The 25,086-nt window shown below is 39.6% G+C and overlaps 2 protein-coding genes and 1 long non-coding RNA gene across 3 annotated transcripts; 1 reads left to right on the plus strand and 2 right to left on the minus strand.

The window, feature by feature from the left end:
* LOC123508891 lies at positions 1-5,239 on the minus strand. The gene is made up of 5 exons (XM_045262895.1): positions 3,858-5,239; positions 2,661-2,835; positions 1,969-2,126; positions 1,522-1,677; positions 1-897 (listed from the first exon to the last, which is right to left on the minus strand). The coding sequence occupies exons 1-5, from the start codon at positions 3,948-3,950 to the stop codon at positions 730-732; spliced, it is 750 nt and encodes a 249-aa protein (XP_045118830.1). The 5' UTR covers positions 3,951-5,239; the 3' UTR covers positions 1-729.
* Positions 2,804-10,358, plus strand: LOC123508892. Its single transcript, XR_006676026.1, has 2 exons — positions 2,804-2,917; positions 9,630-10,358. It is a non-coding gene; the product is annotated as an uncharacterized LOC123508892 (long non-coding RNA).
* Positions 5,509-23,724, minus strand: LOC123508890 (rab GDP dissociation inhibitor beta-like). The gene is made up of 9 exons (XM_045262894.1): positions 23,402-23,724; positions 13,050-13,210; positions 10,814-10,992; positions 10,240-10,438; positions 9,763-9,903; positions 9,096-9,255; positions 7,586-7,697; positions 7,107-7,251; positions 5,509-6,833 (listed from the first exon to the last, which is right to left on the minus strand). The coding sequence occupies exons 1-9, from the start codon at positions 23,444-23,446 to the stop codon at positions 6,638-6,640; spliced, it is 1,338 nt and encodes a 445-aa protein (XP_045118829.1). The 5' UTR covers positions 23,447-23,724; the 3' UTR covers positions 5,509-6,637.
* Positions 23,725-25,086: the final 1,362 nt, after the last annotated feature.

Raw genomic sequence — 25,086 nt, forward strand, 5'->3', positions numbered from 1 at the left:
TAAAATTATAATGCCTTTATTTACGAAATCTGCCAAACGTATCCGAAACAATATGAAATAGTGTCTCGTATATTGCACACCCAGTTTACTTCCATTTTTATGTACAAAGTTGGACGGGAGACAATGTCGTTGATATAGGAAAGCAATGTTTGTATTTTTACCAGTTATTGCAGTAGGATTGACTTTTATTCTAGTTTGTTGTGGCCATTAACCTGTGCAATCCTTAATTTCACCCACTTTTCTATTTCCATCTGTATCTGTACATTTTCTTATTTTGTTTTCTCTTCAGCCCACTTTCACCTTACAAAGATGCAGGATTAAGAAATAACTCTACCTGACATCACTACATGGACGGACACAAAGACACACTCTTATTAAACTACCAAAATAACTGTTTGAGCCTGGTTAGAGTAGATAAGAAACTTTCTTCATAAAAGAGAGGTAGGCTTCTCTAAGACAACCCAAAGTTACAAAAATATGTATGTAACAAAACAAGCCCAGACCAACCACACAAAGATCATCAAAAATATATGAAGTGTCTAGAAATATGAGAATATGACTTTCGTAATAAACATCAAACAATCTTTTGTCGTTTCCTTCCGTTGCTTATGTCCATTGTATCTTCTGTGACTCATCTTCTGCAGTTCAATATCCCACTCTTTCATCTCTCTATCTTTCCCTTGACTTTCTTTCCTCACGATACCCTATATTCTGGGCCTAGAATCATGCCTATACATCATAACTCGTGACAAGTGAGTGGAGAAGAGCAGCGAGGGGCAGGCCGAGGAGGAGCGAGGAGGCTGCCAGTGTGGTGCCGTGGTTCATACACTCGTCATTGGCGGGGCCGCAGTACACACGGTAGTAATGTTGAACTGTGTCACACTTCTCACCGTCCAGCTGTAAAACAATGATCAGTTATTTATCTTCCCTTCGTACTGCTTCAGATCAAAATGTGAGGCTAAATTTACCGTGAAAATAAATAATTGTTGATTACCTATTCGTGTATCATTATTGTTTACGTTTATCTTCAATTACCTCTATCTTATTTGCCTTTACATTCATTTCACACTTCCAAATTCGACGGGAAACTATGCTAACAACAAACATCAAGACAAATTATCAGACACATATCTTTATAATCACTGCAACCATGGAAAATAAAAATTAACCGCTTCAGTACCAGGACGCGTTTTCATATCTATTCTGGTTACTATTTGGCGATTTTATACAGCTTCAGAAACTTATATGGAGATTAAAATAGTGAAGACTGTGGCCATAAATCTTCTGACCTCCATTGACCCTTCCTAATGTAAATAATATCGTCTAATCACACCCAAAACTCGAGGCAAAAATGCGTCCCAGTACTGAAGGAGTTGAATAAAGAAACAGATCAATAATAACAAAGAGAGAGAGAGAGAGAGAGAGAGAGAGAGAGAGAGAGAGAGAGAACAGTTTAGCATTAGACCTCCGAGAACACTCCTTCCTGATTCCATGAAAAAAGTAAACATTTAAATTTCTTACATTATCAAGATACAGCGCTTCCTGACACCCGCACCCATCCACCACGCTGCTGACGGCGGGGCTGACGGCGATGTACATGGAGGAGAGGGGCTTCTTGTTGCTACACAGGTGGAAGCAAGCTTGTTCCGCGCCCTCCAGCTGATTGTTCTCCATCACCTGTGCAGAGATTACTTTTTTTCACTTGTGTTTTTAGAAATGTAACATGTTTGATATTTTGAAGTAAAGTGTTTGGTTCTCTCTCTCTCTCTCTCTCTCTCTCTCTCTCTCTCTCTTTTGCAGGTATACTCTATCTATCTATCTATGTATTTATCTATCACTTCATTTACATCAGTTCTATTAAATCTTTATTCTCTTCTTTCGTATCTTTTTTTTTTTCTTCTCACTTTATGCCTCTCCACTCCTCCACCCATCTCTCTCTCTCTCTCTCTCTCTCTCTTTGGCACTCACCTGGGTCAGATTCACGTACATGAGGGTCCCGTTGAACACCTGCCCGTCGTAACACCCCTGGTAGGTATCGAGTAGCGGCCGCCACCTCCTCTCCTGCCCCCGCACCACCACGCCGCTCTCTTCTCGTCCCGCCGCGTTGCCTTCATCTTCCCACTCGCCTGTTGCAAAATAAGAGGTTGAATTTGTTTACTTGGATTTCCGTCATTAAGTTGAATAATTGATACGCATTTCCGTTGTTTAGTTTTTAATCTCTTTTTTTCTTCTTTTTCTTCTTCTTCTCTTTCATTTATATTTTCTTTCGTTTTTATTTATTTAGTTTATTCTTTTTATAGCGAGTGTTTGTTTTGATTACATTTTTTTATAACATTCATTTTTTTCTTCCCTTTCATTTCTTTCGTTTCTTTATTTCCTTTTTCATTTATTTTTTTTGTGCTTACATTCATAACTTCTTTTTTAATATAAATCTTTTCTTTCTTTCTTTCCATTTCACTCCTTTCTATTTTATTCTATGACCTCTGACCTATGACCTCTTTCCTCCGTGTGTGTCTGGCAAAACAGCTGACTGGTTATAGTAGAAACGCAAACACACACACACACACGAGAACAACACTGATCATCTATGTAATTTTTGAAAACCGCCCTTATGAGAACCAAGAGTGTTTGAATGTATGAACTCTGACTCATATAATTACCTTCTCTTTCCCAATATATGTCCGGGAGCAGTTGACTGGCGGTGGTGGTGGGCGTGTCAAGGCTCTCTGTGTCCTCGTCGACGCCCCACACCCCTAGCTGGCCGTGGGCGTGGCTAGCGAGGCTTACCACCCACACCACCACCACTGCCCACGCCCGCAGCTCCGCCATGCCTGTCTGGGAAAGAAAATGTGACCAGTCCGGTGAAAACAGGAAGTTGTGATGACGCATACCACTGGCGAGAAACGAACACGTAAAGGTGAAGAAATGAGTAAGATTTGTTGTATTAGTATGATTTCTTTATTGCATCTTTCCATTAACAGCAATTGGTAAACTTTACAAGAGTCGAGAAGAGGAGACTTGTTTTTTTTATCTTTACGTAGCTCAGGTAGAAGTGATTAGAAAAAGAAATGTGATTAAGGAGCCCCCAAAAGCCAGATAAGACCATGTAGTAGTTCGGTTACGGTTACGAGAGGAAGGGAAGAATTCACGGACCCGTATTCTTAAACTCTTCACTCGTACGGATCTTTTTTTTTCAGAGCTCGCAAATTATTCGCCAGATTTCATACATTTTTTTTTCTCATTAGTGATGCAAAATTTATTCCAACTACCACTACTCATGAAAACACTCAATAAAAAGTCAATAACATGTATTTCAGCTAATTAAAAGTAGGGACAAGACTTGGAAGTGTTTAAAAATGCGGGTCAAGGTCAGTTTTACTAAGAGCGTGTAAGGAAGTAAGGTGGGGAGGTAGCCAGCTGCTGCCGCACACCTGTCAGGGAAGCGGGTGGTCGTCAGGGCAACGAACACCTAACTAATGACAACACTGCTGATCTAAAGACGTCCCGATGCAATGCTGATCAAGCGCGGATTTTCATAAGTTTCATGCAAACAGGAAAGGAAGTCACTAAGGGAATGTGAGGCTATGATCATTAAGCAGCTGAGGTGTGTTGTTGTGAGACTGACTGATGTGGAATGTCTACACCTCCATTATGATGACTACGTGAGGTCTGTGTGTGCTCATTGCGTCAATATTACTCCCTCCCATGCTGTGTCAGTAGAGTACCTCACACACAAGCTCCGTACACACGCACTATTCGCCCCTACACGTCACTACCTACAGTATCACAATCACTACAATCATCAATAGTTTCCCAGCAGGAGTTCAGCGTCCCTTGAGTAATATTAACCGCCTTACCTTACAGCTATTAGGTCTCCGTGTTCGATATCGACGAGAAGTATTGGTTAGAATTTCGTCTCTACAAACGCAAGTTGCACCAACATTGCACATATTAACTTTCCATTGCACGTCTCCTTCAGTCTCACAAACACGTATGCGAAGTTAAAACAATGTTCTTATCTAATCGTAAATTTCCTTATCGCGACAGCCATGTTATCTTGCGGCTCACGGGGAACACTACACGAGGCGGTGGAGGGACGTACAGCAGGTACCGGGCGTCACCGGGCAGACCACCACCACTACCACCACCGCCAGCCACCTCACCTGAACCAGCATGACTCATCCCGCGTGTCTCAGGTTCCACTCAATGCAGCATGACACAGACACACTCCCATCTTTGTTCGTGCAGCTTAGTACATGACACTACCCCTCGGCATAAAAAACTTACTTTATTATTCTACCAGCAGAATCATGCACAAATCCCAGTAAATATTTCATGCACTGGCAACGCGCGTTTACGTCACTTCCTCGCTACATTACAACGTTTTGTGTCAGAGGCGATTCAAGGAGTTACCAAACGTCTTCTTGGCGTGCCTGGCCGGTTATTCATTAGTGGCAGCAATGTGGCGGTGGTGGTGGTGGCGGTGTGGTGGTGCGTGAAGCGTGTTAGCGTGACTCAGGTGCGACACAGCGGCCAGGTAAAAAGCAAGGAGCTCCTGTTAGTTAATCTATTACTCTTGAGACTTATTTATTATCACGACTGTTATCAAACTATGTGGAGAAAATGGCATTCGGAAATGAACATTACTGTTTCATTTGTGCTGCGTTTTTTTTTCCCTTTCAATCCAACCTCGACAAGGACTGAAACTAAAAACAAAACTTTTTCGCTCATGTTGCTTTATGATGTTATTTCAGGACTTTTAAAGACGAAAAATTGTTGCAAAGATCAGCCTCGGGTTGTGTGACTTCCTGTTCACACCCTTCGTGTTTCACAATGGACAGAAGAGAAGCTGTAGAACCAAGGACAGGAGGAACAGAAGACTGTGATCTTATTGATACCTTGCAATCACGCGGCAGCGGTTCACTCACACCTTGTAACATTCATTTTTCCTTTTTCCACGTTATTGAGCAATAGCTTATTGTTAACTACTGATATGAACGACAAAAAATGTGTAAATGCCCTCCTTTTTGGTAGTAATCAATATTATGCACCTGGGCTTATAGATCTGCTATTTTGGCAGTGCAGGGAAGGGCTTATGAATGAACCATGAGAGGATGCCACTAGACAGCCTCAAGACCAGGTTATCAGTGCCTACCATCCAGTGTTACCACTCCAAATATTCTACTACACTGCTCAACAAGACATAGTACACTTTTATGAATATAGGTCAGTGCCTTGGTATAATTCATGTCTACTAATCAATCAATATCTCCTATACTTGTAAAAGGTCAAAACAGACCGTCCAGTCACTACTGCTTCCTTCACATGCATATGTAATCTCCTCTACATCTGCAAGCTACATCCATGCTCCCCTTGCCCTCCTTGCCTTCCTTCATGTGGCTGTTATATTCAACTTTAGGACCACAGGTATGGATGTTCTCATCCCTTGAGCCTGGGATACTGGGATACTGAGCACTAGGAGTGTTGAAAGGAGACTGAAAAAGTAGATGGTGTTATCCTTTAACCTGGAATGACTTACATATGAAAGCATACAGATGTCAAGGTAGTCGGACAACTTGAATATCCCAATGATGGAAAGCAGTGCAAAAGGTGACCAGCAAATTTTAGCATAAAGTACGGTACAAAAACAAGAACACATGCCAGCCGGATTAGATACCAAATCATAGACCCAGTGATCAAACACAGTAGTACAATCTCGAGCATGCTGATCCCGTGATACTTGAGCGATGCAAGTAATGACAAGTGTTGGTCAACGTATCGTGAGGCATACGAATTGCAGTTCTGTGCAAGCCATACAAGGTTCTTCACCTTCAGAGAATATTTAACACAGCTTTTTCTTATACAAAAGAAACTAGTCCACCCCAAAGTCACAAGTTATAAACTATCAGTAATCTCTGAATTTATGCCCAAGAGAAGTTCATATGCCTACAATGGATTATACATGCATACATAAGGTTTAGACTGAGGAATGTGATATAACACAAGGTTCAAGGTCACATACATACTAAATTTAGCTCCAATATCTCAATGCCATACAAATCTTTACAAAAAGACTGCTTCATTCTTTTCACTAATTTTTTTTCTCATGCTACTGCCTGCCATGTTCAATAGTCATTAACCGCACAACAATTATCAACATCAATTTAATACTAAAAACGCCCCTTTGAAGTCATCTACTACACACTGATAATGCCAACCTATTACAGTTGTGGCAGTTTCTCTCAAGGTTTCCAGGGAGCAGGTAAATAGCAGAGTGAACTAACAGCATTAAAGCAGCCTCAAATCATCAGAACTCACTAAATACCATTCTCTACACTTCATGTATATTCACAACATTAATTACAAATTCATCTCCAATATAGTAATAAAAAATTAAAACTATTCATCAAATATTACCATACTTTGGTATAAACTTGTGGGAAAAAACAACTCTGGTGGTGGTGACTTCATGAAGCAATTCAGGGAAACAAAACAAAGTTCACAATCTGGAGGCCACACTGCAGCTAGTAATGCAAGGAAGGCAGCGCGAGATGTGGAGATGATGGTCGCATCCTGTTGAAGAGACTGAGGCTGCATGACCCCCAAGCACCAACCAGCCAGGTGCAATGTGACTTGTTTACATGTCTTCGTCTCCAAGGTTGTGCTTCACCTTGCTGAAGTCAAAGTCCTCCCCGGTGCCTCGGCGGTAAATGGAGAGGACGTCCAAACACGTTGTCTCGAAGTGGGAGGTTGCATCGTATGACTCAGAGATGAAGATCTGGTTCTCCACGCCGTCATTCAGTGGCTTGTAGATGGGCGACACTGTGACAAACCTGTGGCGGGCAAACAAAACAACAGCACATTAATCACAACTCACAACCAAATCAATGAAGTAACTGCCTAGACTCTGATTCAGAACCTACAATGAAGAGTCAATCTTATGAAATGCTGTTTTAGATGCAAATATTTTCTACATACAGAGGGGTTTTACAGACTTTACTTATAACAATCTCCTCTTAATTCATTCTACTAAGCATCCAATAACTCTAAGGTAAGATAAGCCACTCCCTTTTCTCTCATATTAGTCATCTGAGAGCAGTACTTACTTTTGCTTGATGGGTCCCAGAAGATTAAGACCAGGACCAATCTCTGCCTCAGGGTTATCAGTCTCCACGGTGGTGCTGACCATGGCGATAAACCATCCCTTCGCAGCCACCTGGTGTGTGTAGGAGACCAGCGACACATAGATATCTGCCAGGGAGAAGAGACAGTGTATTACTAAACATGTACTGTGAATAGAAGCAATGAAGAAAATAAAAATAATGAGGTAATGAGATGATGAGCAGACTTTGTGGCAGGGAGGGTTAATGTCCTCTATTTACATTCCTCTAAGGGGAGAATAACACGGTAAGAGAATGCAATGCGGATATGTAATAAGAGGAATAATATGAATGCTTTTGGATCACAGCTCTCCATCCTCCTACAACACAGTATGAGATAAAGACAAGGATATTTCTTTCAATGGAAACATTTAAGTCTTTTTACTGCTGGTGTGGTGATTCAATAGACAATCCTAATAACTTACCAGAATTCCTGTTCACTTGCTTCTGTGGGATAATGATCTGTGTGGAGAGAGCATCCTTGGTGTTGCTGATGGGGTGGTCCATGAGGCAGATGGCTCGCACCACCTGTCCAACCTGTAATTAATGTTATACTAATGTAAAACAATGCCAGGAAATACACAAAGCTTTATTAGGTTGCTTCCATGAATCACTAAACCTATTTTGCATTTCAACCAGATCTTACATTTTCTATGAAGCCAAATAATAGTTTTAATTTATTTGCTTAGAAATAAACGATAAATAAAACAAATAAACAAAAAATAAAGTGTTTTAGCTTCATCAAACTGCTGCTTCTGTGTCCTCACCATTCTGAGCACACTTAAAACTTGGACTCTCCAGCCATATTTGAAAGAGTTCCACAAAATGGTTTAATGAAGTAGCTAAGGTGGTGAAAACACATACAGTGGAGACTCAATACTTGAATACTGTAATAGTCAAACTTTTCAATACTTGGACGCAAAAGTTCGATTTAATACTCGAAAAAAATACCCAACTGTCGAATGTCCATACATGTTGTAAAACAAAGGCTCCCTGGCTTCTCCCTCCTCCCTCTGCCAGTTGTGCTGCTGCAGTCTTCAGAATAACATTCTCTTGTGTTTTGTCTGTAGTTTTTCATTTATAAACTTACAATAACACCAAAGGCTTATAGTGGTGAAAATATCCAGTAAGCAAATGGCAGCACATATGGTTGTAAACAAACCTCTGGCATCTCCCTCCCTGCCAACACTATTGTCTCATTCTAATACCAGTATTACCAATAATGCCAAAGCAAAATACTGGTATTCTGGTATACCAGATTCTGGTGTGCATCCATAGTCCTGCTGCACTCTGAGAAAAACATTATTCTGCATTGTCGGTAGTTTTTTTTCATTCAGAAACTTACAATAGCACCAAAGAGGCTTATTAGTGGTGAAAATAAGGAATCTAGAGAAAGTGCAAGTGTTAGCGAGCCACAGCTCTCCACTAGTGGGTTCACATGAGGGAGGTCGTCCTCCTCCAACCTCCCTCCTCCTCCCCACCCTTCCCCCATCATCTTCTACGTTATCCATTACTAGCCTTTACTTACGGTATGTACAAACCAAATTGAAAAACACAGAAATTTTTATAAACTTGGTTTTGCTAAAATTAGAATGAATTACCTGATTTATAGGTATTGATAGTCAAACTTCTTGATACTCAAACAGCCATTTGGAATTAATTAAGTTTGAGTATTGAGTCTCCACTGTACTTACCTTACACTAATCCACCCCACTATTCCTTCACATACCAAATATTCCAAACAAGACTTTTTTTGCATCATGCCTTCCAAGAACGCTCACATTTCTATTGGATGATAACACTGGGACTTGTCTTCCTGTCCAACCCATCATGCTCAGTATTCCCCACAGTGTTTTATTAATGGAAAGGTATGACAATGCTGGTGAAGGCAAGTGAAGATTCCACATTTGTATTGAGACAAAGTGATGTGCTTACCTTTTCCACTCTTTCAGGTACATAACTTGGATCACAATACACCTGCTTGCACTTTGCAGTCTCGTTCCCTGACCGCACACCCACCACCTTGCCCCCCTCCAGGACAATCTCGTCTATTGGTTTGTCTAACATGTAGGTGCCACCGTAGATGGCAGACAACCTATGGAAACACAGGGAAAATATTACTTTAATCTTTGGAGAAATACATTCTTAGCTGTAATATATAAACATCTATCACAAATATTTCTTGTTTCTGAGAAAAGTCATTTTAACAATATCAATTTTCATAAACTTTGAAATCACTCCATTTCATTTCTATATGTAATATGAAAATGTTTTTTTTATTTTATGGAATAATCTCAACATTTCACAGCAATTATTAATGTGTTAAAGACCACCTTAAAATATCATTGAATCCTTAGTTAACAAGAAATTCTGATAGAGGAACTTTACCAAATAATAAATAACAATGATAAATCACAGTTCCTTGGCTTTTAACAGGTTTAAATGCTCTAAATGGGATCTGAATTTCAGATAACCTTGAAATAATGGAGGCTATTTTGGCTCAATGAACTCACCATCTAATCAATATTCAAGCTCATCATTTCTGCACTTGGAAAGTCAACAAAAGAAGCTGAACTCTCCATATTTGACAAGCAACACTCACCGGGCAAAGCCCTGAGGAAGCTCCCCGAGACCATAGAGAGGATAGAGGTAGGGGGACTTGCCATAGCGGGCAAGGGAATCACTGTACAGCTTAATTCTCTTCAGGCTGTCTCCTGCTGGCTTGGCCAAGTAGTCATCATCCCTGTGGAAGGATTACATTAATGATCACTGACCTTGACACTTGACACAGACCTACACTATCTTTGGTAAAAAATCACAACATATAGAACAAGCTCAAAACTTGTGTATACACACACTGAACTAACTTGCTTATCATGGATGCAGGTGAAGGATGGCAGATGGCATGACTATAGCTTTGAAAAGTAAGCCAAGTGAGAATGTTGGCTGTTTGTCATGAGTGCTTAGAGTAAACTGATAAAAATACATTGATGCCAACAGCACTGCATGAAGCTGAAAGATGCATTGAGGAAAATGAGGAAATGAAAGGAGCTAGAGCCATGACAAACAGCGGCATTACCTGTAGAGTGCCAAAGCATGTCCGGTGAAGTCAATGGTGTGCTTGTCAAGGTTGCAGTGAGCAAACACCTCACTCATGGTGGTGGTCTTGGGGTCAAAGCCTGGGATGGCCTTCCAGGTGGTGGGGTCGTCATCTTTGTAGTCCTGGGCAAACACTAGGAAGTTTTTGAACCTCCGCTTCTCAAACATCCCCATCAGATCTGTGGCACAAAGGTTGGGTTACTCAGGATCTTACCAACACTCATTCTTTTAGCTTAACAGTGTAACTTTAATACTTCCATAAATGCTGCAGCTGTGTTCATTATGTTCAGGCTACACAGTTATATAATTATGACGGCTACACTTGGCTACACGTGCCTGGTAAATAACATACATGATAACTCCTACAATTAAATGCTGATCCAGGTTTTCATAGATTACTCTTTCTTAACCTAAACTTGAGAGAGAGAGAGAGAGAGAGAGAGAGAGAGAGAGAGAGAGAGAGAGAGAGAGAGAGAGAGAGAGAGAGAGAGAGAGAGAGAGAGAGAGAGAGAGAGAGAGAGAGAGAGAGAGAGAGAGAGAGAGAGAAAACTTACCTGATGTCAGGGCTTCCTTTTCATCAGCAGGAACTTTAGAGATCTTGTTTCCCTTATATACATAACTGCCCTCAATCGACTTGAACTCCAGGTAACGTGTGACGCCGGTGTGGATCAGCAGCTTCACCAACTGGCCGTTAGCCATCAGAAACTTGGGGATGAGGTCAACATTCCAATCCCTGCAATGACAAACAATATCAACACCAATTAAAGCAAGCAATATGAGCATCAATTAATCCCTTCAATACTAGGACACATTTTTACTGCGATATTTGTGTATGATTAAACCATTTTGTTTACATTAGAAAGGATTTATGGAGGTCAGAAGATTAATGGCCACAGTCTTCACTATTCTAATACCCCACATAAGTTTCTGAAGCTGTATAAAGTCACAAAATAGTAAGAAGAATGAATATAAAAATGCATCATGGCACTCTAGGGGTTAAAAGAAACGAAGGAAAAGAACATAAAAAATAACATTCATCAACGGAGGTGGTAAAAGAACATCAATATACAAAAGACAAAAGAATCTACAATGCTCTAAAAAAAAATTGATACAAGCAGAAATACAGAGAACCATTTTGTCACCATCCTGACAGCCACCATGATAAGTTGATAGCTGGGCACAACCATTGAAATTAAAGAAAATGTTTACCATACTGCCAGAACAAATTAGGATATAAACTTTTTGATTCATATTTGACTGATTTTTATTTCCATGAGAGAGAGAGAGAGAGAGAGAGAGAGAGAGAGAGAGAGAGAGAGAGAGAGAGAGAGAGAGAGAGAGAGAGAGAGAGAGAGAATGTATGTGTGTTCACCCTGCAAGGCCTCACGTGCAGCACAGTTCAGCTACACAATGTCTGAGATAAGGGAACTCTAAGATAACCATCAATACAACAATGTGACATGAGCTAATGAGATAAGGACACCATGAGCTCAACTTATCACGCCTCCCTTGCCAGTACACACTTCCTCCTGCCATGCCACTATATAGTTTTCCTTTCTTCTTTAGGTAAGGGGAAAAGTGGGCAAGAGCAACAAAAATAAACAAAAACGCCCACTTACAGATGCCAATCACCGAGCAGCTCCGAGAATTTGCCAAAAAAAAAAATAGGATGTCTTGAAACCTTCCTCTTAAATAACTTCAGGTCATAAGAAGATAGAAATAAAGAAGGTAGTGAGTTACAGTATACCAGAGATGAAGTTAAGGGCCAGTCAATGCAGTCTCAGTAAGGAAATACAGAAGGTAGGAAGTTAAAGTTTACCAGAGATGAAGTCAAGAGCCAGTCAATGCAGTCTCAGTAAGGAAATAGCAGCACAGGGAAAACTTTTTAGCTTCGCCCACCCCTTGAGGGAATTTCCTGAGCGATGAATAAGGCAGCTGATATAAATAGCGTGCGTTCACTAAAGGTATCCAATGTTCATGCTAGAAGTGGACAGTGTTAGTTATACCTTTAATTCAAGTCTTCAAACTCTACCTGGCTGTCAGAGTTTAGTGTTAATATCAGATAGTCACACACAGGTCAGGTCCAGCAGATAAGGTGCCATTATGTTTAGGTCTCTTCACTAATATAATGATAATCTTTCTTATTATTATCACTTGTGAGGGCATCCTCCTACTCCTTATCACTACCACCACCATCACCATCACAATCACCACCACCACCACAACTTTCCAATCAACACTTCTCATGGTCTTCATTATAGTCTCTACAAATCAAACTTTTGACAGCAGCACAAAAACACAAATAATTAGATATATAATAAAAAAAAATAAATAAATAAAAATAAATAAACAAACAAATAAATAAATAAATAAATAAATACATAAACCACCTAAAAATATAGAAACATGTAATTAAAATGACAATCAAATTCTCAACATGAAGATTTTGGCAGCAATCACCTTTGTACCCACCACAAAAAGCAATACATTATTCATTATTCCCTCTAACAAAGCCTTCAATATTTATCCAATCACCCGAGCGCCTTCAATGCAATGATGATGACAATGAACAGAAAATTGGAACCTTATTTACACTAACTTTTCAGGGAAGCCAGTGAACTTTGTCTTTTCATATATCTTCACACTCCCATGCTGGCTCCCTTTTACAATGATAAAGAGCAACATTACTTCACCCCCTCAGCAACCACTAGTCATCTCACCACCAAATTAAAGGCTAATACACACCAAAGCAACCACAACCACCACCACCACCACCCCCGGCCATCTTACCTGGTGCGCCCGTAAGCCTCCTCTGGGGAAGGAAGGTTGAACTTGGTAAAGAGGTCCTCCAGAGGGGTGATGGAGGCACTCTCTCCACCATAGTACTTGTTGCGGTCCATGTGCAGCACCTTCTTCCCCGACACCGACAGCATCCCGGATATGATACATTCCTGCAACAACAACACTCTGCTCAGCCCACAGAAAAAGGCCCACTGGGTTGCCAGTTCCCTTAAAGATCATAAGTGATCCAGAAATGAGTGACAAATGTCTACGGTATTCTCAGAAAACATTAATTCTCTCCTCCACATTTTGTATTTTTCCTCCTGCAATGACTCCACTCTATCAGGTCACGGAACATGATCAGGTTAACCAAGGTAATAACATCATTTTTGTCTAATGGATCATCAGAAAACACCACCTCAATCCTCCACTTCTTATATTTCTCCACAATACACTCAGAAAACACCTCTTCCAATATTTGTATTTTCCACTTACTTAGAAAACACCTATCACCTCTGTTTTTTTTTTTGTATTTTTCCAGGTAACCCTCATTATCATCATCAGTATGTTTTCAATGCAGCATAAACCATCCCCTCCATTAGTGAAGGGGAAGGGTCATGCCAGGCACTGCAGCACACTGACTTGGGTTGTCTTGGCAGTATGAAAGGAAACAAAGCCCTCTAATTGCCTTCTCACAATCCTGGTAAGCCCAATAAGTGCAAGTAATTGACTGCATCCTTATAGATACATAGGACAGCATGACATCCCTGCATATACATCCTCACATTTTCTTCATATCTAAAGGAATTACTGATATGTATACTCAACACTCTGAGCTTCCATTACTCCCAGTCTCTTTCAAACTCAATAATGTAATCCTGGTATAGGATATCAATATCAAATAATGCACAGTTAATTATTATACCAAACAATTAATAAAATCAGACTTTCAATATAGCAGGAGGAGGAAGTAAATCAATAAGCTATTATGACAAAAAAAATCCAGTGATCGTATAGCATAAAAATGAATGAGTAAAACTGACACAGGAAAAGGTTGTTAGCACTGAGTCATTAGGAAGCTTCAAAAGATTAGACAAATTTATGGATGTGGACGACAGGCTAGGTGGATTTAGGTGGTTTAGTTCACACAGGGACTGCCACGTGTAGGCCAGATGGTCTCTTGCAGCTTCCTTAAATTTCTCATGTTCTGATGTTAAACCTTTCAAAAATTCAGCGCAACACACCAAAACACTTCAGGGGCCAAGGATTTTTGTGAGGCCGGCTGAGGGATGTGATCTGAGGTAGCACCACAATGGGGTCATGCAGTGCAACCTCCACGAGTGGCAATGTAGCTGAGTATCCCCTTCAATTACCTCTGAAAAGGCCACTGACCTCTGGGACAACACCAGCTAAGACATCTTTCAAACACAGAAGAAAAGACGACAGAAGAACACTACAGTTTACCTTATAAAGAGAGGATAGTTTGAATTTCCTCGAAGGGCCACTGACCTCTGGGAGAACAAATGCATTTCTCAGTAAGACATACTTCAAATGGAGAAAATAGGAAGACATAAAAACAAAACACCCACCAGCAATTCAACTAACAAAAGGAGAAGGTAAGTTTGAATCTCCATAAAGGCATGTGTGTAAAACTGATTCACATCCCTGAGAGGTGAGTGACCAGGTGTGAGGCAGTTCAAGGGAATACTCAGTTATGCACACTGCCTCTCATCAAAGGATCAGAATCACTGCCTATTTTTTGACATGTATTGTGCATTATCAGGTAAAACATTGGCACTATAACATTCATCAATTCATTTATACTTGCTTTACGGTACACACATGTATCTTTAGCCTCTCTGTCTTTCTCTGTCTCTCTTACCATGATACAAAAATCATACAAGGTCTTTACAATTATAGCTAAGATTATGACAGTGTGTGTGAGTGTGTGTGTGTGTGTGTGTGTGTGTGTGTGTGTGTGTGTGTGTGTGTGTGTGTGTGTGTTCTAGAGAGCAGGCAGCAGACAATGTGCAGGATCATGCATGACTTACCCCACACCAGCAGCAGTGAGTCATTCAAGGTTGCCAGACACCACCTCGAGTTGCCACCACCCTTCCCTCTCCTTACCTCACTGTTACCACACACCACACAGAAAAACACCCATCATTACCTACCAATAAAAAGGAGCAGCAGGAGGAGAGATGCCACTCCACCTCACAGAAACAAAGGCACACGACCTCTTCCTTAAAGCACACCTACTCTATCCCCAAGACACACACACACACACACACACACACACACACACACACACACACACACAGAACAGTAACTTCCCTCCCACATGGCTTCCCAAGTAAAAAGCTGGAGCACAGAATTCCAGACCTTCAACAATCAAAGGAAAACAGAACCCAGAGGAGGAAATTAATGTGTTTTGCAGAGAATGATTCAATTACTTCAAGCCAGATGGTCAGTCCTCCTCTTACAGCAACATGTGATTCTTGGCTATAAATGAGGAAGTTAGCTTGAGTGATGTGAAAGTATGTATGTGTTTTTATTGCAGGACCAGCATCACCAAGACAAGGAAATGAGTGTGTTTCTTGCCTCACCTAGCACACACACACAGGCACGCACATGCACACACACACACTCCTTATACAAATGCTTGGAATGGATTAGTGACAATAAGGAAATGTGTATCAACTAAAGAACAAAAAAACAAGATAAACATTGATGTGGAAACCAAAAACAAGCTATTATGTACTACACATTATACACACACATGCACACACACACACACACACACACACAGTTAAACATATATACCACAATATCAAAAGGCAAACAAAACTGATGTTGCATAATTTACAAGTATAAAGAAGATTGCATAATGATAAAATAAATCATGTTTCTCTTTAGTTTTATCTGGCTTAACATACCGCAACACACAAGCATACGAGTGTTGGGTGTCCATGGCGAGGACAATTTGTATTCAATGAGGTAGGAGAGGTGTTGTCCAGTCTTAACAGAAGCCTTACAAGGAGGCCAACACACAGGCCCACTTTCCTTCACTTCAAACCACCAAGATCACTCCAAACATTCCATTACCTCCCACCCCCACACACACACACAACACATTCCTCTGTCATGCACTCACTGGCCTAAATCAAATACACACTTCCTCATTGTCTAAGCTAAATTATATACTACTCTTCATTGTCATAGCTAAATATGTAATACAATTCACTATTCCTCATTGTCCTACTAAATTATACATCATTTCTCATTGTCTGATCTAAATAATGCAGCATTTTTTTCATTCTTTTATTCAAATTATCATTTCTTATTGGACTCAAATAATGCACCACCCTCATTGTTCTGCTAAATCATACACCATTTCTCACCCTCTCATCTAAAACTATACACCACTCCCCATTGTCTTAACTAAAATACACCACTTCTCTCATTGCCTTAAATAATACACCATCCTCATTGTTCTGCTACATTATACACCATTTCTCACCCTCTCATCTAAACTATACACCATTCTGCATTATCTTAACTAAAATCCACCATTTTTCATTGTATTCAATCAGATAATACACCATTCTTCATTGTCCGGTTAAATTATACACCATTTCTCACCCTCTCATCTAAACTTTACACCTTTCCTCATTGTCTTAACTAAAATCCACCATTTCTCATTGCCTTCAAATAATGCACCTTCCTCATTGTTCTGCTTAATCATACACCATTTCTCACCATCTTATCTAAACTATACACCATTCCTCATTGCCTAACTCAGATTACAGTATCATGCCACAAATAATGGAATGAACCTTATCTCTCTGTGGTGATTACATGATATATGAAATAATGTAATATATTCCTCGCCTGCATCCACTGGTTACAATGATTTATAAACTAACTTTTTTTTTTTCGGTGCAAGGATTACGTGATCCAATAAAACAAGAACTTAATTGCATCTCTTCCATCAGAGCACATTTCATAAAACAGCAAAAATGTAATAAATGAAAAAAGAAAAAGAAAAAAAAAAAAAAAAAAAAAAAAAAAAACAGCAAAACAGAAGCTACAAGGTTACAAACAACTGAAACATAGATCTTTCTTGGCATTCTTTGGAGAGAGAGAGAGAGAGAGAGAGAGAGAGAGAGAGAGAGAGAGAGAGAGAGAGAGAGAGAGAGAGAGAGAGAGAGAGAGAGAGACTTATAATGGTCATATGAAACCTGAAACTTGTAATCATCCTGACTCTCCCCATCCTTATTTTTCTTCCAAACTTTTACAGAAACCCAAGACTGAAGAAGACCCCAGACAATCCAGGAGTGTCATTATAAAGCTAGAAAGGCCTGACAGAGCAGTAAACGGTCACCCAGCACTGTTACTAGCAAAGGATAAGAGAACTGAGGTTGGGAAAAAAAAAATGTCTAGGAAATTCTACAGAAACCCAAGATTGAGGAGCTAAGACAGTCATCCAGGAGTGTCATTATAAAGCCAGACCTGACAAAGTAGCAGTCACCCATCATTGTTACTAGCAAAGAGTAAGAAAAAAAACATAAATAACTAACTAAAATATTCTATTAAAAAACACCCAAGACTGAAGACCCTAGAGTATATTAGAAAGCTAGAAAGGTTTGAGAAAGCATAGTCACCCATCACTGTTACTAGCAAAAGGGTAAGAGAAAGTTGAGATAAGGGAAAAAATGTCATGGAAGTGTACAGAAACCAAAGACTAGAGTGAAGACATTCATCCTGGAGGGTAATAGAAAGCTAGAAAGGGCTCAGAGAGTAGCACAAGTCCTCCCTCACTGCTACTAGTAAAGGAGAGGAAGAAGAAAGATCAGGAAGAAATATATGCATGTACCTCATTAAGAATATCTATACAAACCTGAGACTGAAAAAGAGGGGAGTAATAAAAAGCTAGGAAGGGATGAAAAGCAGGATAGAGTCCCCCATTGTTACTAGCAAAGGAAAGGAAAAGAAAACCAGAAGTATATTTGTGTATCTCACTAGGAAAAGAAGAGTGTTTAGTGTCACCAATTAGGAAATGTTGTTTAGTTTTGAGAATCATAAAACAAACATACTGAGAAGAATTACATAAGGAAAAAATAAAGTTAAGGAGAAATATATTGATGTATCTCACTAGGAAAAGACTTATCTACTAGCGAAAACTTTACAGAAGTTCTAAAATCATACTAAAATAAATAAATAAATAAAACAAGAAATATACTAAAGAGAAAAGCTACAAATGTCGGGTAAAGGAGTTTAGAGTGGCCAAAAGCACAAGTTAGTAGAACAGACTGCAAAAGGAGTCTAGCCATCACCCTGAAATGTCAGTAAAAAGCGTAGAAAGGAGAGTATAAAAAATCCCCCTAGATATCAGGTGAATACATAATATACTTCACACAACAGAAACCCTTCCATCTCTGTTAGGTAAGTTCAGAGTTAACTACCTATACTGCTCCCTTTCACATTCTCCTGCCCTGATTTAAAAAGGAGTATTTATCATCCTTCACAAGAACTCTTACATGGAAATATAGAAGAAAGGAGACTAGAAATATGACTGAGAAAGAACTTTACAACAATTCCCAGTCTTCATCACTCCCTCACACCTGAATGCCACCCAGTCACTCAGTCCATTAACCCTTTCACTGCCATATGAAGCAATTAACACCAGCAGAAGGGATGCATGAAATCTTTATAAACACCTACAAGAAGGGAATTAAAAGGTAGATTCTGCAATTTCTACCTTATTTAGAGATTGGAGGTGGCTGTAGAAGTAGTCAGTATGTCTAAGAGTGATTAGTAGGTAAGGCAACATGTACCAGACAACAGTAAAAGGGTTAATGCATCACCTATATTGAGTTACTGAAAATTAAGATGATACAAGTGAATGGGTGACAGCACTACCTGATGACGACCACAACCACAGACTCTTAACAGTTAATGCCACAGTGTCAAAGCTTCACGGTTTGCACTTGCCGGAAAAGTTTGAGGAAACATTCTCAAACTTTGGTCAGCAAGGAAACGCTGAATAAATCAATGATACAGTCTGCACCAAAACCAAGGAAAAAGATACAAACTGCCACACTGTCTGCACCTCAACTATTCAGCCCTCAATGCACCAAATATAACTCTACCTGTCTAGCAATCTGGTTTTTCTTCTTTTATTTTTTTTTAAGTAAGAGGAAATCTGGTCAAGGGCAACAAAAACGCTTAACCACTTCGGTACCATGACGCATTTTCATATTCATTCTGTTTACTATTTGGTGATTTTATACAGCTCCAGAAACTTATGTGGGGATTAAAATAGTGAAGACTGTGTCCATAACCTTCTGACCTCCATGGACCCTTTGTAATGTAAATAAAATGCTCTATTACACACCAAAACTCATGGCAAAAATCTGTCCCAGTACTGAAGAGGTGAAACAAGACCAACTGATTGACGAAACGATTACCTGTATAGCAACTTTTTTTTTTTCTCTTTTTAAGAGTGGAAATCAGGACAAGCATAACATATACAAATAAACGAAAAAAAAGACCCATTGATTAAGCCAATGAAGAGGGATAATTTTACCAAGGCTAGAACAGAAGGGAGAAGTTGACAACCATTCTACAACCCACCAATACTGACAGGGCTTAGAAACAATTAGCTAGAGATGTACTGATGCACTGGTATCGGAATCAGCAGTATCGGCCCATTTTTTGGGTATCGGTATCGGCTTATTTTATGCCGATACTTCCGATACCTAAAAGGAATTTACTACTTAGTGATATATTCAATATAAGATATTGATGATACCAAATTAGTATAATATGGCGTATTAAGTTTCCGTGGTGATTACCGTATGTCATAGAATACTGTTTTCTATGGTAATAAGCCACAACCTCTAAATTGGACGTGTATGAAACGCGTATAGGCTGAACTCCGGCATCCTGTCACACGGTTGGTCATGAGTCACCACACATTCTCACTGTCTCTCAGTCAGACGCTGCTCCTCCACCCACACAAAGTTCACACAGGTGAAAAGCTTATGTTTTTTAACTATAATCTAAGAATGTCAAACTTCAGATATTGAGAATCCAACAAAATGATTTGGTATATATATATATATATATATATATATATATATATATATATATATATATATATATATATATATATATATATATATATATATAGTTAGGCATTTTGCATTATTGTAAATAACAGCATATTCTTATTTGATTTATAATTAACAGTGCTAGTGCTAGCCTTTTCCAAGATATCATACTGGAATAGGTGGAAGCTCGAATTATATATGTATATTAATTTTAATGCAAGTTTAATTTTTGAGTTACTTGTGTTAACCTAAGGATGTAAAAATTCCATAACTAAGAAAGTAACGATTCTGTTTTGTAATCATGTGCATTGTGTATAATTTGTTGCATATTAATTATTTAAGATCATAGCAATACACTAGAAATTTAGAATAAACTAAACTTTTTCTATTTAATTGAAAAGATTAGGTGAAAGCTCATTTTTCTGAATTGGTCTACTAATGTCTAATGAATTTATATCAAAGGATGTCAGATTTAATTAAAGAGAAACATACACAACAAAATGAGTTTCTTTTGCTAATATTTTGTGTCTGTTTTACAATTTTAATGATTTAAAAAATATTTTTTATCGCCAAAATATCGTCAATAAAATTAATAATGAAAATGCACAAGACCAAATGGTCGCTAAAGGAGTAAGAAGTAAGAATTTAAAATAACTGACAAGAATCAGAAGACTGAGAAGACATTCATTCCAATTACTGAGTAATTTATCTTTGCAAATGGCTTCAAAAAGCTTCTAGAATTGCTCCTATTTCACAAACGTTCTCAGAAGGACTTACAGCATCCCCCATAACAAAGCCTCCCATCTGATAACGCTCGCCGTCCACCAACTCATCCTGGTGTCCAGTGCAGTAATCACTATAAGTAGTAGTATCGGTATCGTTGGTATTGGTATCGGCCCAAATAGGTGGTATCGGTATCGGAATCGGCCAAAATTTTGGTATCGGTACATCTCTACAATTAGCCTTTTGACTTATATAGCTAGTACAGTATGTTGTTGGAAATAAATCAATGAAATAACAAGGTATGTCATAACCAGTACAGACAAACTAACTAGCAGTCTTTATACTAGCAATAAAGGCTTCTATACACCAAATATCAAATTAATACAATGACCCATTAAGCCTATACAGTTAATAAGCCAATGAAGCAAGCATTTATCATTAATTAAGGCTAGAAAGAGGAACAAGCGAACAGGCATCCATAAATACATCAGTCTAGGTCTTTATGCACCAATTATTACATGACCCTAAAAAACAATACCCCTTTGGTTCATAAAGTAAATAAATCAATGAAGAAAGCAGATAATAAGGCCAAAATGAGGAACAAGCTAACAGGCATCCATAAACCCATCAGTCTAGGTCTCTATGCACCAAATATTAACTTGCCCTATAAAACAATGACCTCTGACATATGAAGTAAAATAGATCAATGAAGAAAGCAGAAAGTAAGGCCAAAATGAGGAGCAAGCTAACAGGGATCCATAAACCCATCAGTCTAGGTCTCTATGCACCAAATATTAACTTGCCCTATAAAACAATGGCCTCTTTGGCATGTAAAGTGAATAAATCAATCCAGTAACCATTAATTAAGGCTAGAAAGAGGAGCAAACTGATAGGCATCCATAAACCAATCAATCTAAGCCTATGTGCACCAAATACTAACTAATACTATGAAACAATGACCCCTTTGGCTTATAAAGTAAATACAACAATGAAGAAAGCAGAAAGTAAGGTTGGAAAGAGGAGCAAGCTAACAGGCATCCATAAACCCACCAATCTATGTCTCTATGCACCAAATATTAACTGATCCTATGAGAGAATGACCTCTTTGACAAATGAAGCAAAATTTTTCAATGAAGAAAGCAGAAAATAAGGCTAAAATGAGGAATAAGCTAACAGGCATCCATAAACCTGCCAATTTATGTCTCTATGCACCAAATATTACATGACCCTATAAAACAAACCTCCTTTGGCTTAAAAAGTAAATAAATCAATGAAAAAAGCAGAAAGTAAGGCTGGAAAGAGGAACAAGCTAACAGGCATCCATAAACCCATCAATCCAGGCCTCTATGCACCAAATATTAATTGATCGTATGAGAGAATGACCTCTAACAAATGAAGCAAATTTTTCAATGAAGAAACCAGAAAATAAGGCTAAAATGAGGAACAAGCTAACAGGCATCCATAAACCCATCAATCTAAGCCTTGAAGCACCAAATATTAACTGTACCTATGAAATAAATAGCTGGGACATGCAGGAAAAAGAAAAACAAAAACAAATGAAGTGTTACATAACCACAATGGAAAACTACAGGACACAACATAAGACCCATTCATTTAGGCCTTTACAGGTAAAAACCTAACCTTATGCTACACTACAACTAACTGGATATGGGAAAGAATCAATGTTACCTGTGTATTTAACTGCCAGGAAAGTGATACACAGAGCTAGTACTAGTAACCAATCTAACCTTGTCTCCATACATCAAAAATTAAGAAAATCAATAAACAGCCAAAAATCGACAGAAACACACACAGAGGGCTGGAGATTCACTGGTAACGCGAAACTGGAAGCTGATACCTATAACTACACAACCAAGCCAGCCCACCACATACCCACCCCACGAACCAACATGCCCACCTACATATCATCACACACCACCCCAAGAAAACAACCCACATGGACCAAAACACGTGTAAAGTCGCAAATAAAACGGCTAAAACACGCCCAAAGACTCGACACGTATACAAAACAGCAAAACACACAAGACAATACACAGGCTCCTTCTAACACCGCCCTAAACTGTCCCTTCTTTAATAATTTACTACCCTAACTAAACCTATGTACCCTAAGTCACCTGGCACCAGCACCTGTCCCGGTACAGCACCCCCGGGGGATTCAGTACACCCTTACTAGCCCCTGGGGACGAAAAATGTGACCAGGGAGGGGGAGTGATGGGCGGATGAAAGAGGGTGGAGACATCAGCTGATCAGGTTTCTCAGTTCAGGGTTTCTGGTATATTTCAGGGTTTGGTAATGATGTGGCGTGTCTTTCTACGTGTCCAGGAATGTCTCAGTGGTGTGGAATCGTCAGACACTAAGTAATGCAAGCAGAATTGGGACTCAGGTGAAGCTGGCTCAGAAATGTCAAGCTTCAGTCTGCCAGCCACCAGCGATCGAAGCTTACTTTTCGCTATTTCAACACTAATTAACGCGATTCAAATGGTGTTGTCGGGTTCCGCTCACCTTCAAGCCGGTGCCCAAAACGATGCAGTCGTATTCCTCATCCATGGTGTAGAATTTTGGGTTTTAAACAGAGAAATGTGTCTCGCCTGGCCGCCGGTGACTCCCTGCCCCCGAGGTGGTCACGACCGCTGCGCCGCTCAAACGAAAACTAGTTCCTTATCTCACCACACAAGATTTTCCCCCTTCGACACCTTCCCCACCAAAAAACTGGTGTATTTTTATCTCCAAATATATCCAGTAGAAATAATATGAATCACTCGTGGGTTAATTTTGCGTTTTATCAACCGGCGGAGGAATACAAGGAGCAGCAGACGGCAACAGATGGCGGTGCTGAATGGTCGTGTCGTCTGCGGCTGACACAACACCAACCTCCAATGTCACTTTCCTGTCACTACTCCTTTGTACTCACGGCGCTGACACCGACTTGCCATATATCGAAAGTAATCAGCGAGGAGGTCTACCTATGGCGACAAAAGCATAGGCTTACCTGATTGATAAGGGCGTTTCCCTACGGACCTTTCATAGAGATATTTTTGTTTTACTGTTTTATTCAGTTACAGGTGACAATGCACCTTTTTTCCTCCCTCGTGATTTGCAACTTGTATTCATTTGATTTTGGTTAGCTTTCGATATGATAACACTACCTCTCAACACTCGCAATAATAATAATAACAATAATAATGATAATAATAGGGTAATAATAATGGTTCTTACATCTGATCGATTGCCAAACAGCAAATTCAGCGAACACATTCAGCCTTCCATTTACCGCAGTCATTCCTCAAACCAGTGCAGCCCCACAAGCATATACACCCCGCATGGCTTACATTCCCAATTATACAGCAAGGCAAGACTGTCCGCCGCGCCTCGATCCCCACATTTCCTCACGTCACAAGACTGCACGTGAAACCTCGAGGTGCTGCGTGACTCTGCAGATATACGAGAAAAAGTTCCTTGGGGTGACTCATACCTTTATACTTTCTCCATCTGACAGTACCTGAGAAAACTAGGCAACAGTAACCACGTGGTATGACGAACACGTAAACTAGAATATATATAAAGAAACCTAACGAGAAGGAAGATTTTCTCTCGTATAGCCTACTCTTGTTAACCCATTCAGTACCATGACGCGTTTCCATATTCATTGAGGTTACTATCTGGTGATTTTATACAGCTTCAGAAACTCTTGTGTGGGATTAGAATAGTGAATACTGTGACCATTAATCTTCTGCCCTCCATAGGCTTTTGCTAATGTTGATAAAATGGTCTAATGGTAGCCTACACAAAACTCAAGGTAAAAATGTGTCCCAATACTGAAGGGTAAATAATCACGAGTTTTGTCTATTCGTTATTCCATTGTTTGCTCTTCAATTATGATTCCCTGAGCTGGCAGGTGGTAATTATGAAGTGATAAGCCCCAGTTAGCGACGTGTTAGGGAGCCGAGAGGGGAAAGGAAGGCAAGGCAACAGGAAATACGTAGGGAGTTAGTTTGTATAGTTAAGAGAGAGAGAGAGAGAGAGAGAGAGAGAGAGAGTAGCGGTAGTGACTGTACTATTACAAACGTCTAGCCACAATCCTTGGGTGTGTTAGATTTATAGTCTTGTAACACACACACACACACAGCACACACACAGCCCGTCACGGAGCTGCCACTTTCCTTCCCGTCACACACACACACACACAC

The sequence above is a fragment of the Portunus trituberculatus genome, chromosome 25 (genome assembly GCF_017591435.1).
Source record: "Portunus trituberculatus isolate SZX2019 chromosome 25, ASM1759143v1, whole genome shotgun sequence".
In the NCBI taxonomy this organism is placed as follows: Eukaryota; Metazoa; Arthropoda; class Malacostraca; order Decapoda; family Portunidae; genus Portunus; species Portunus trituberculatus.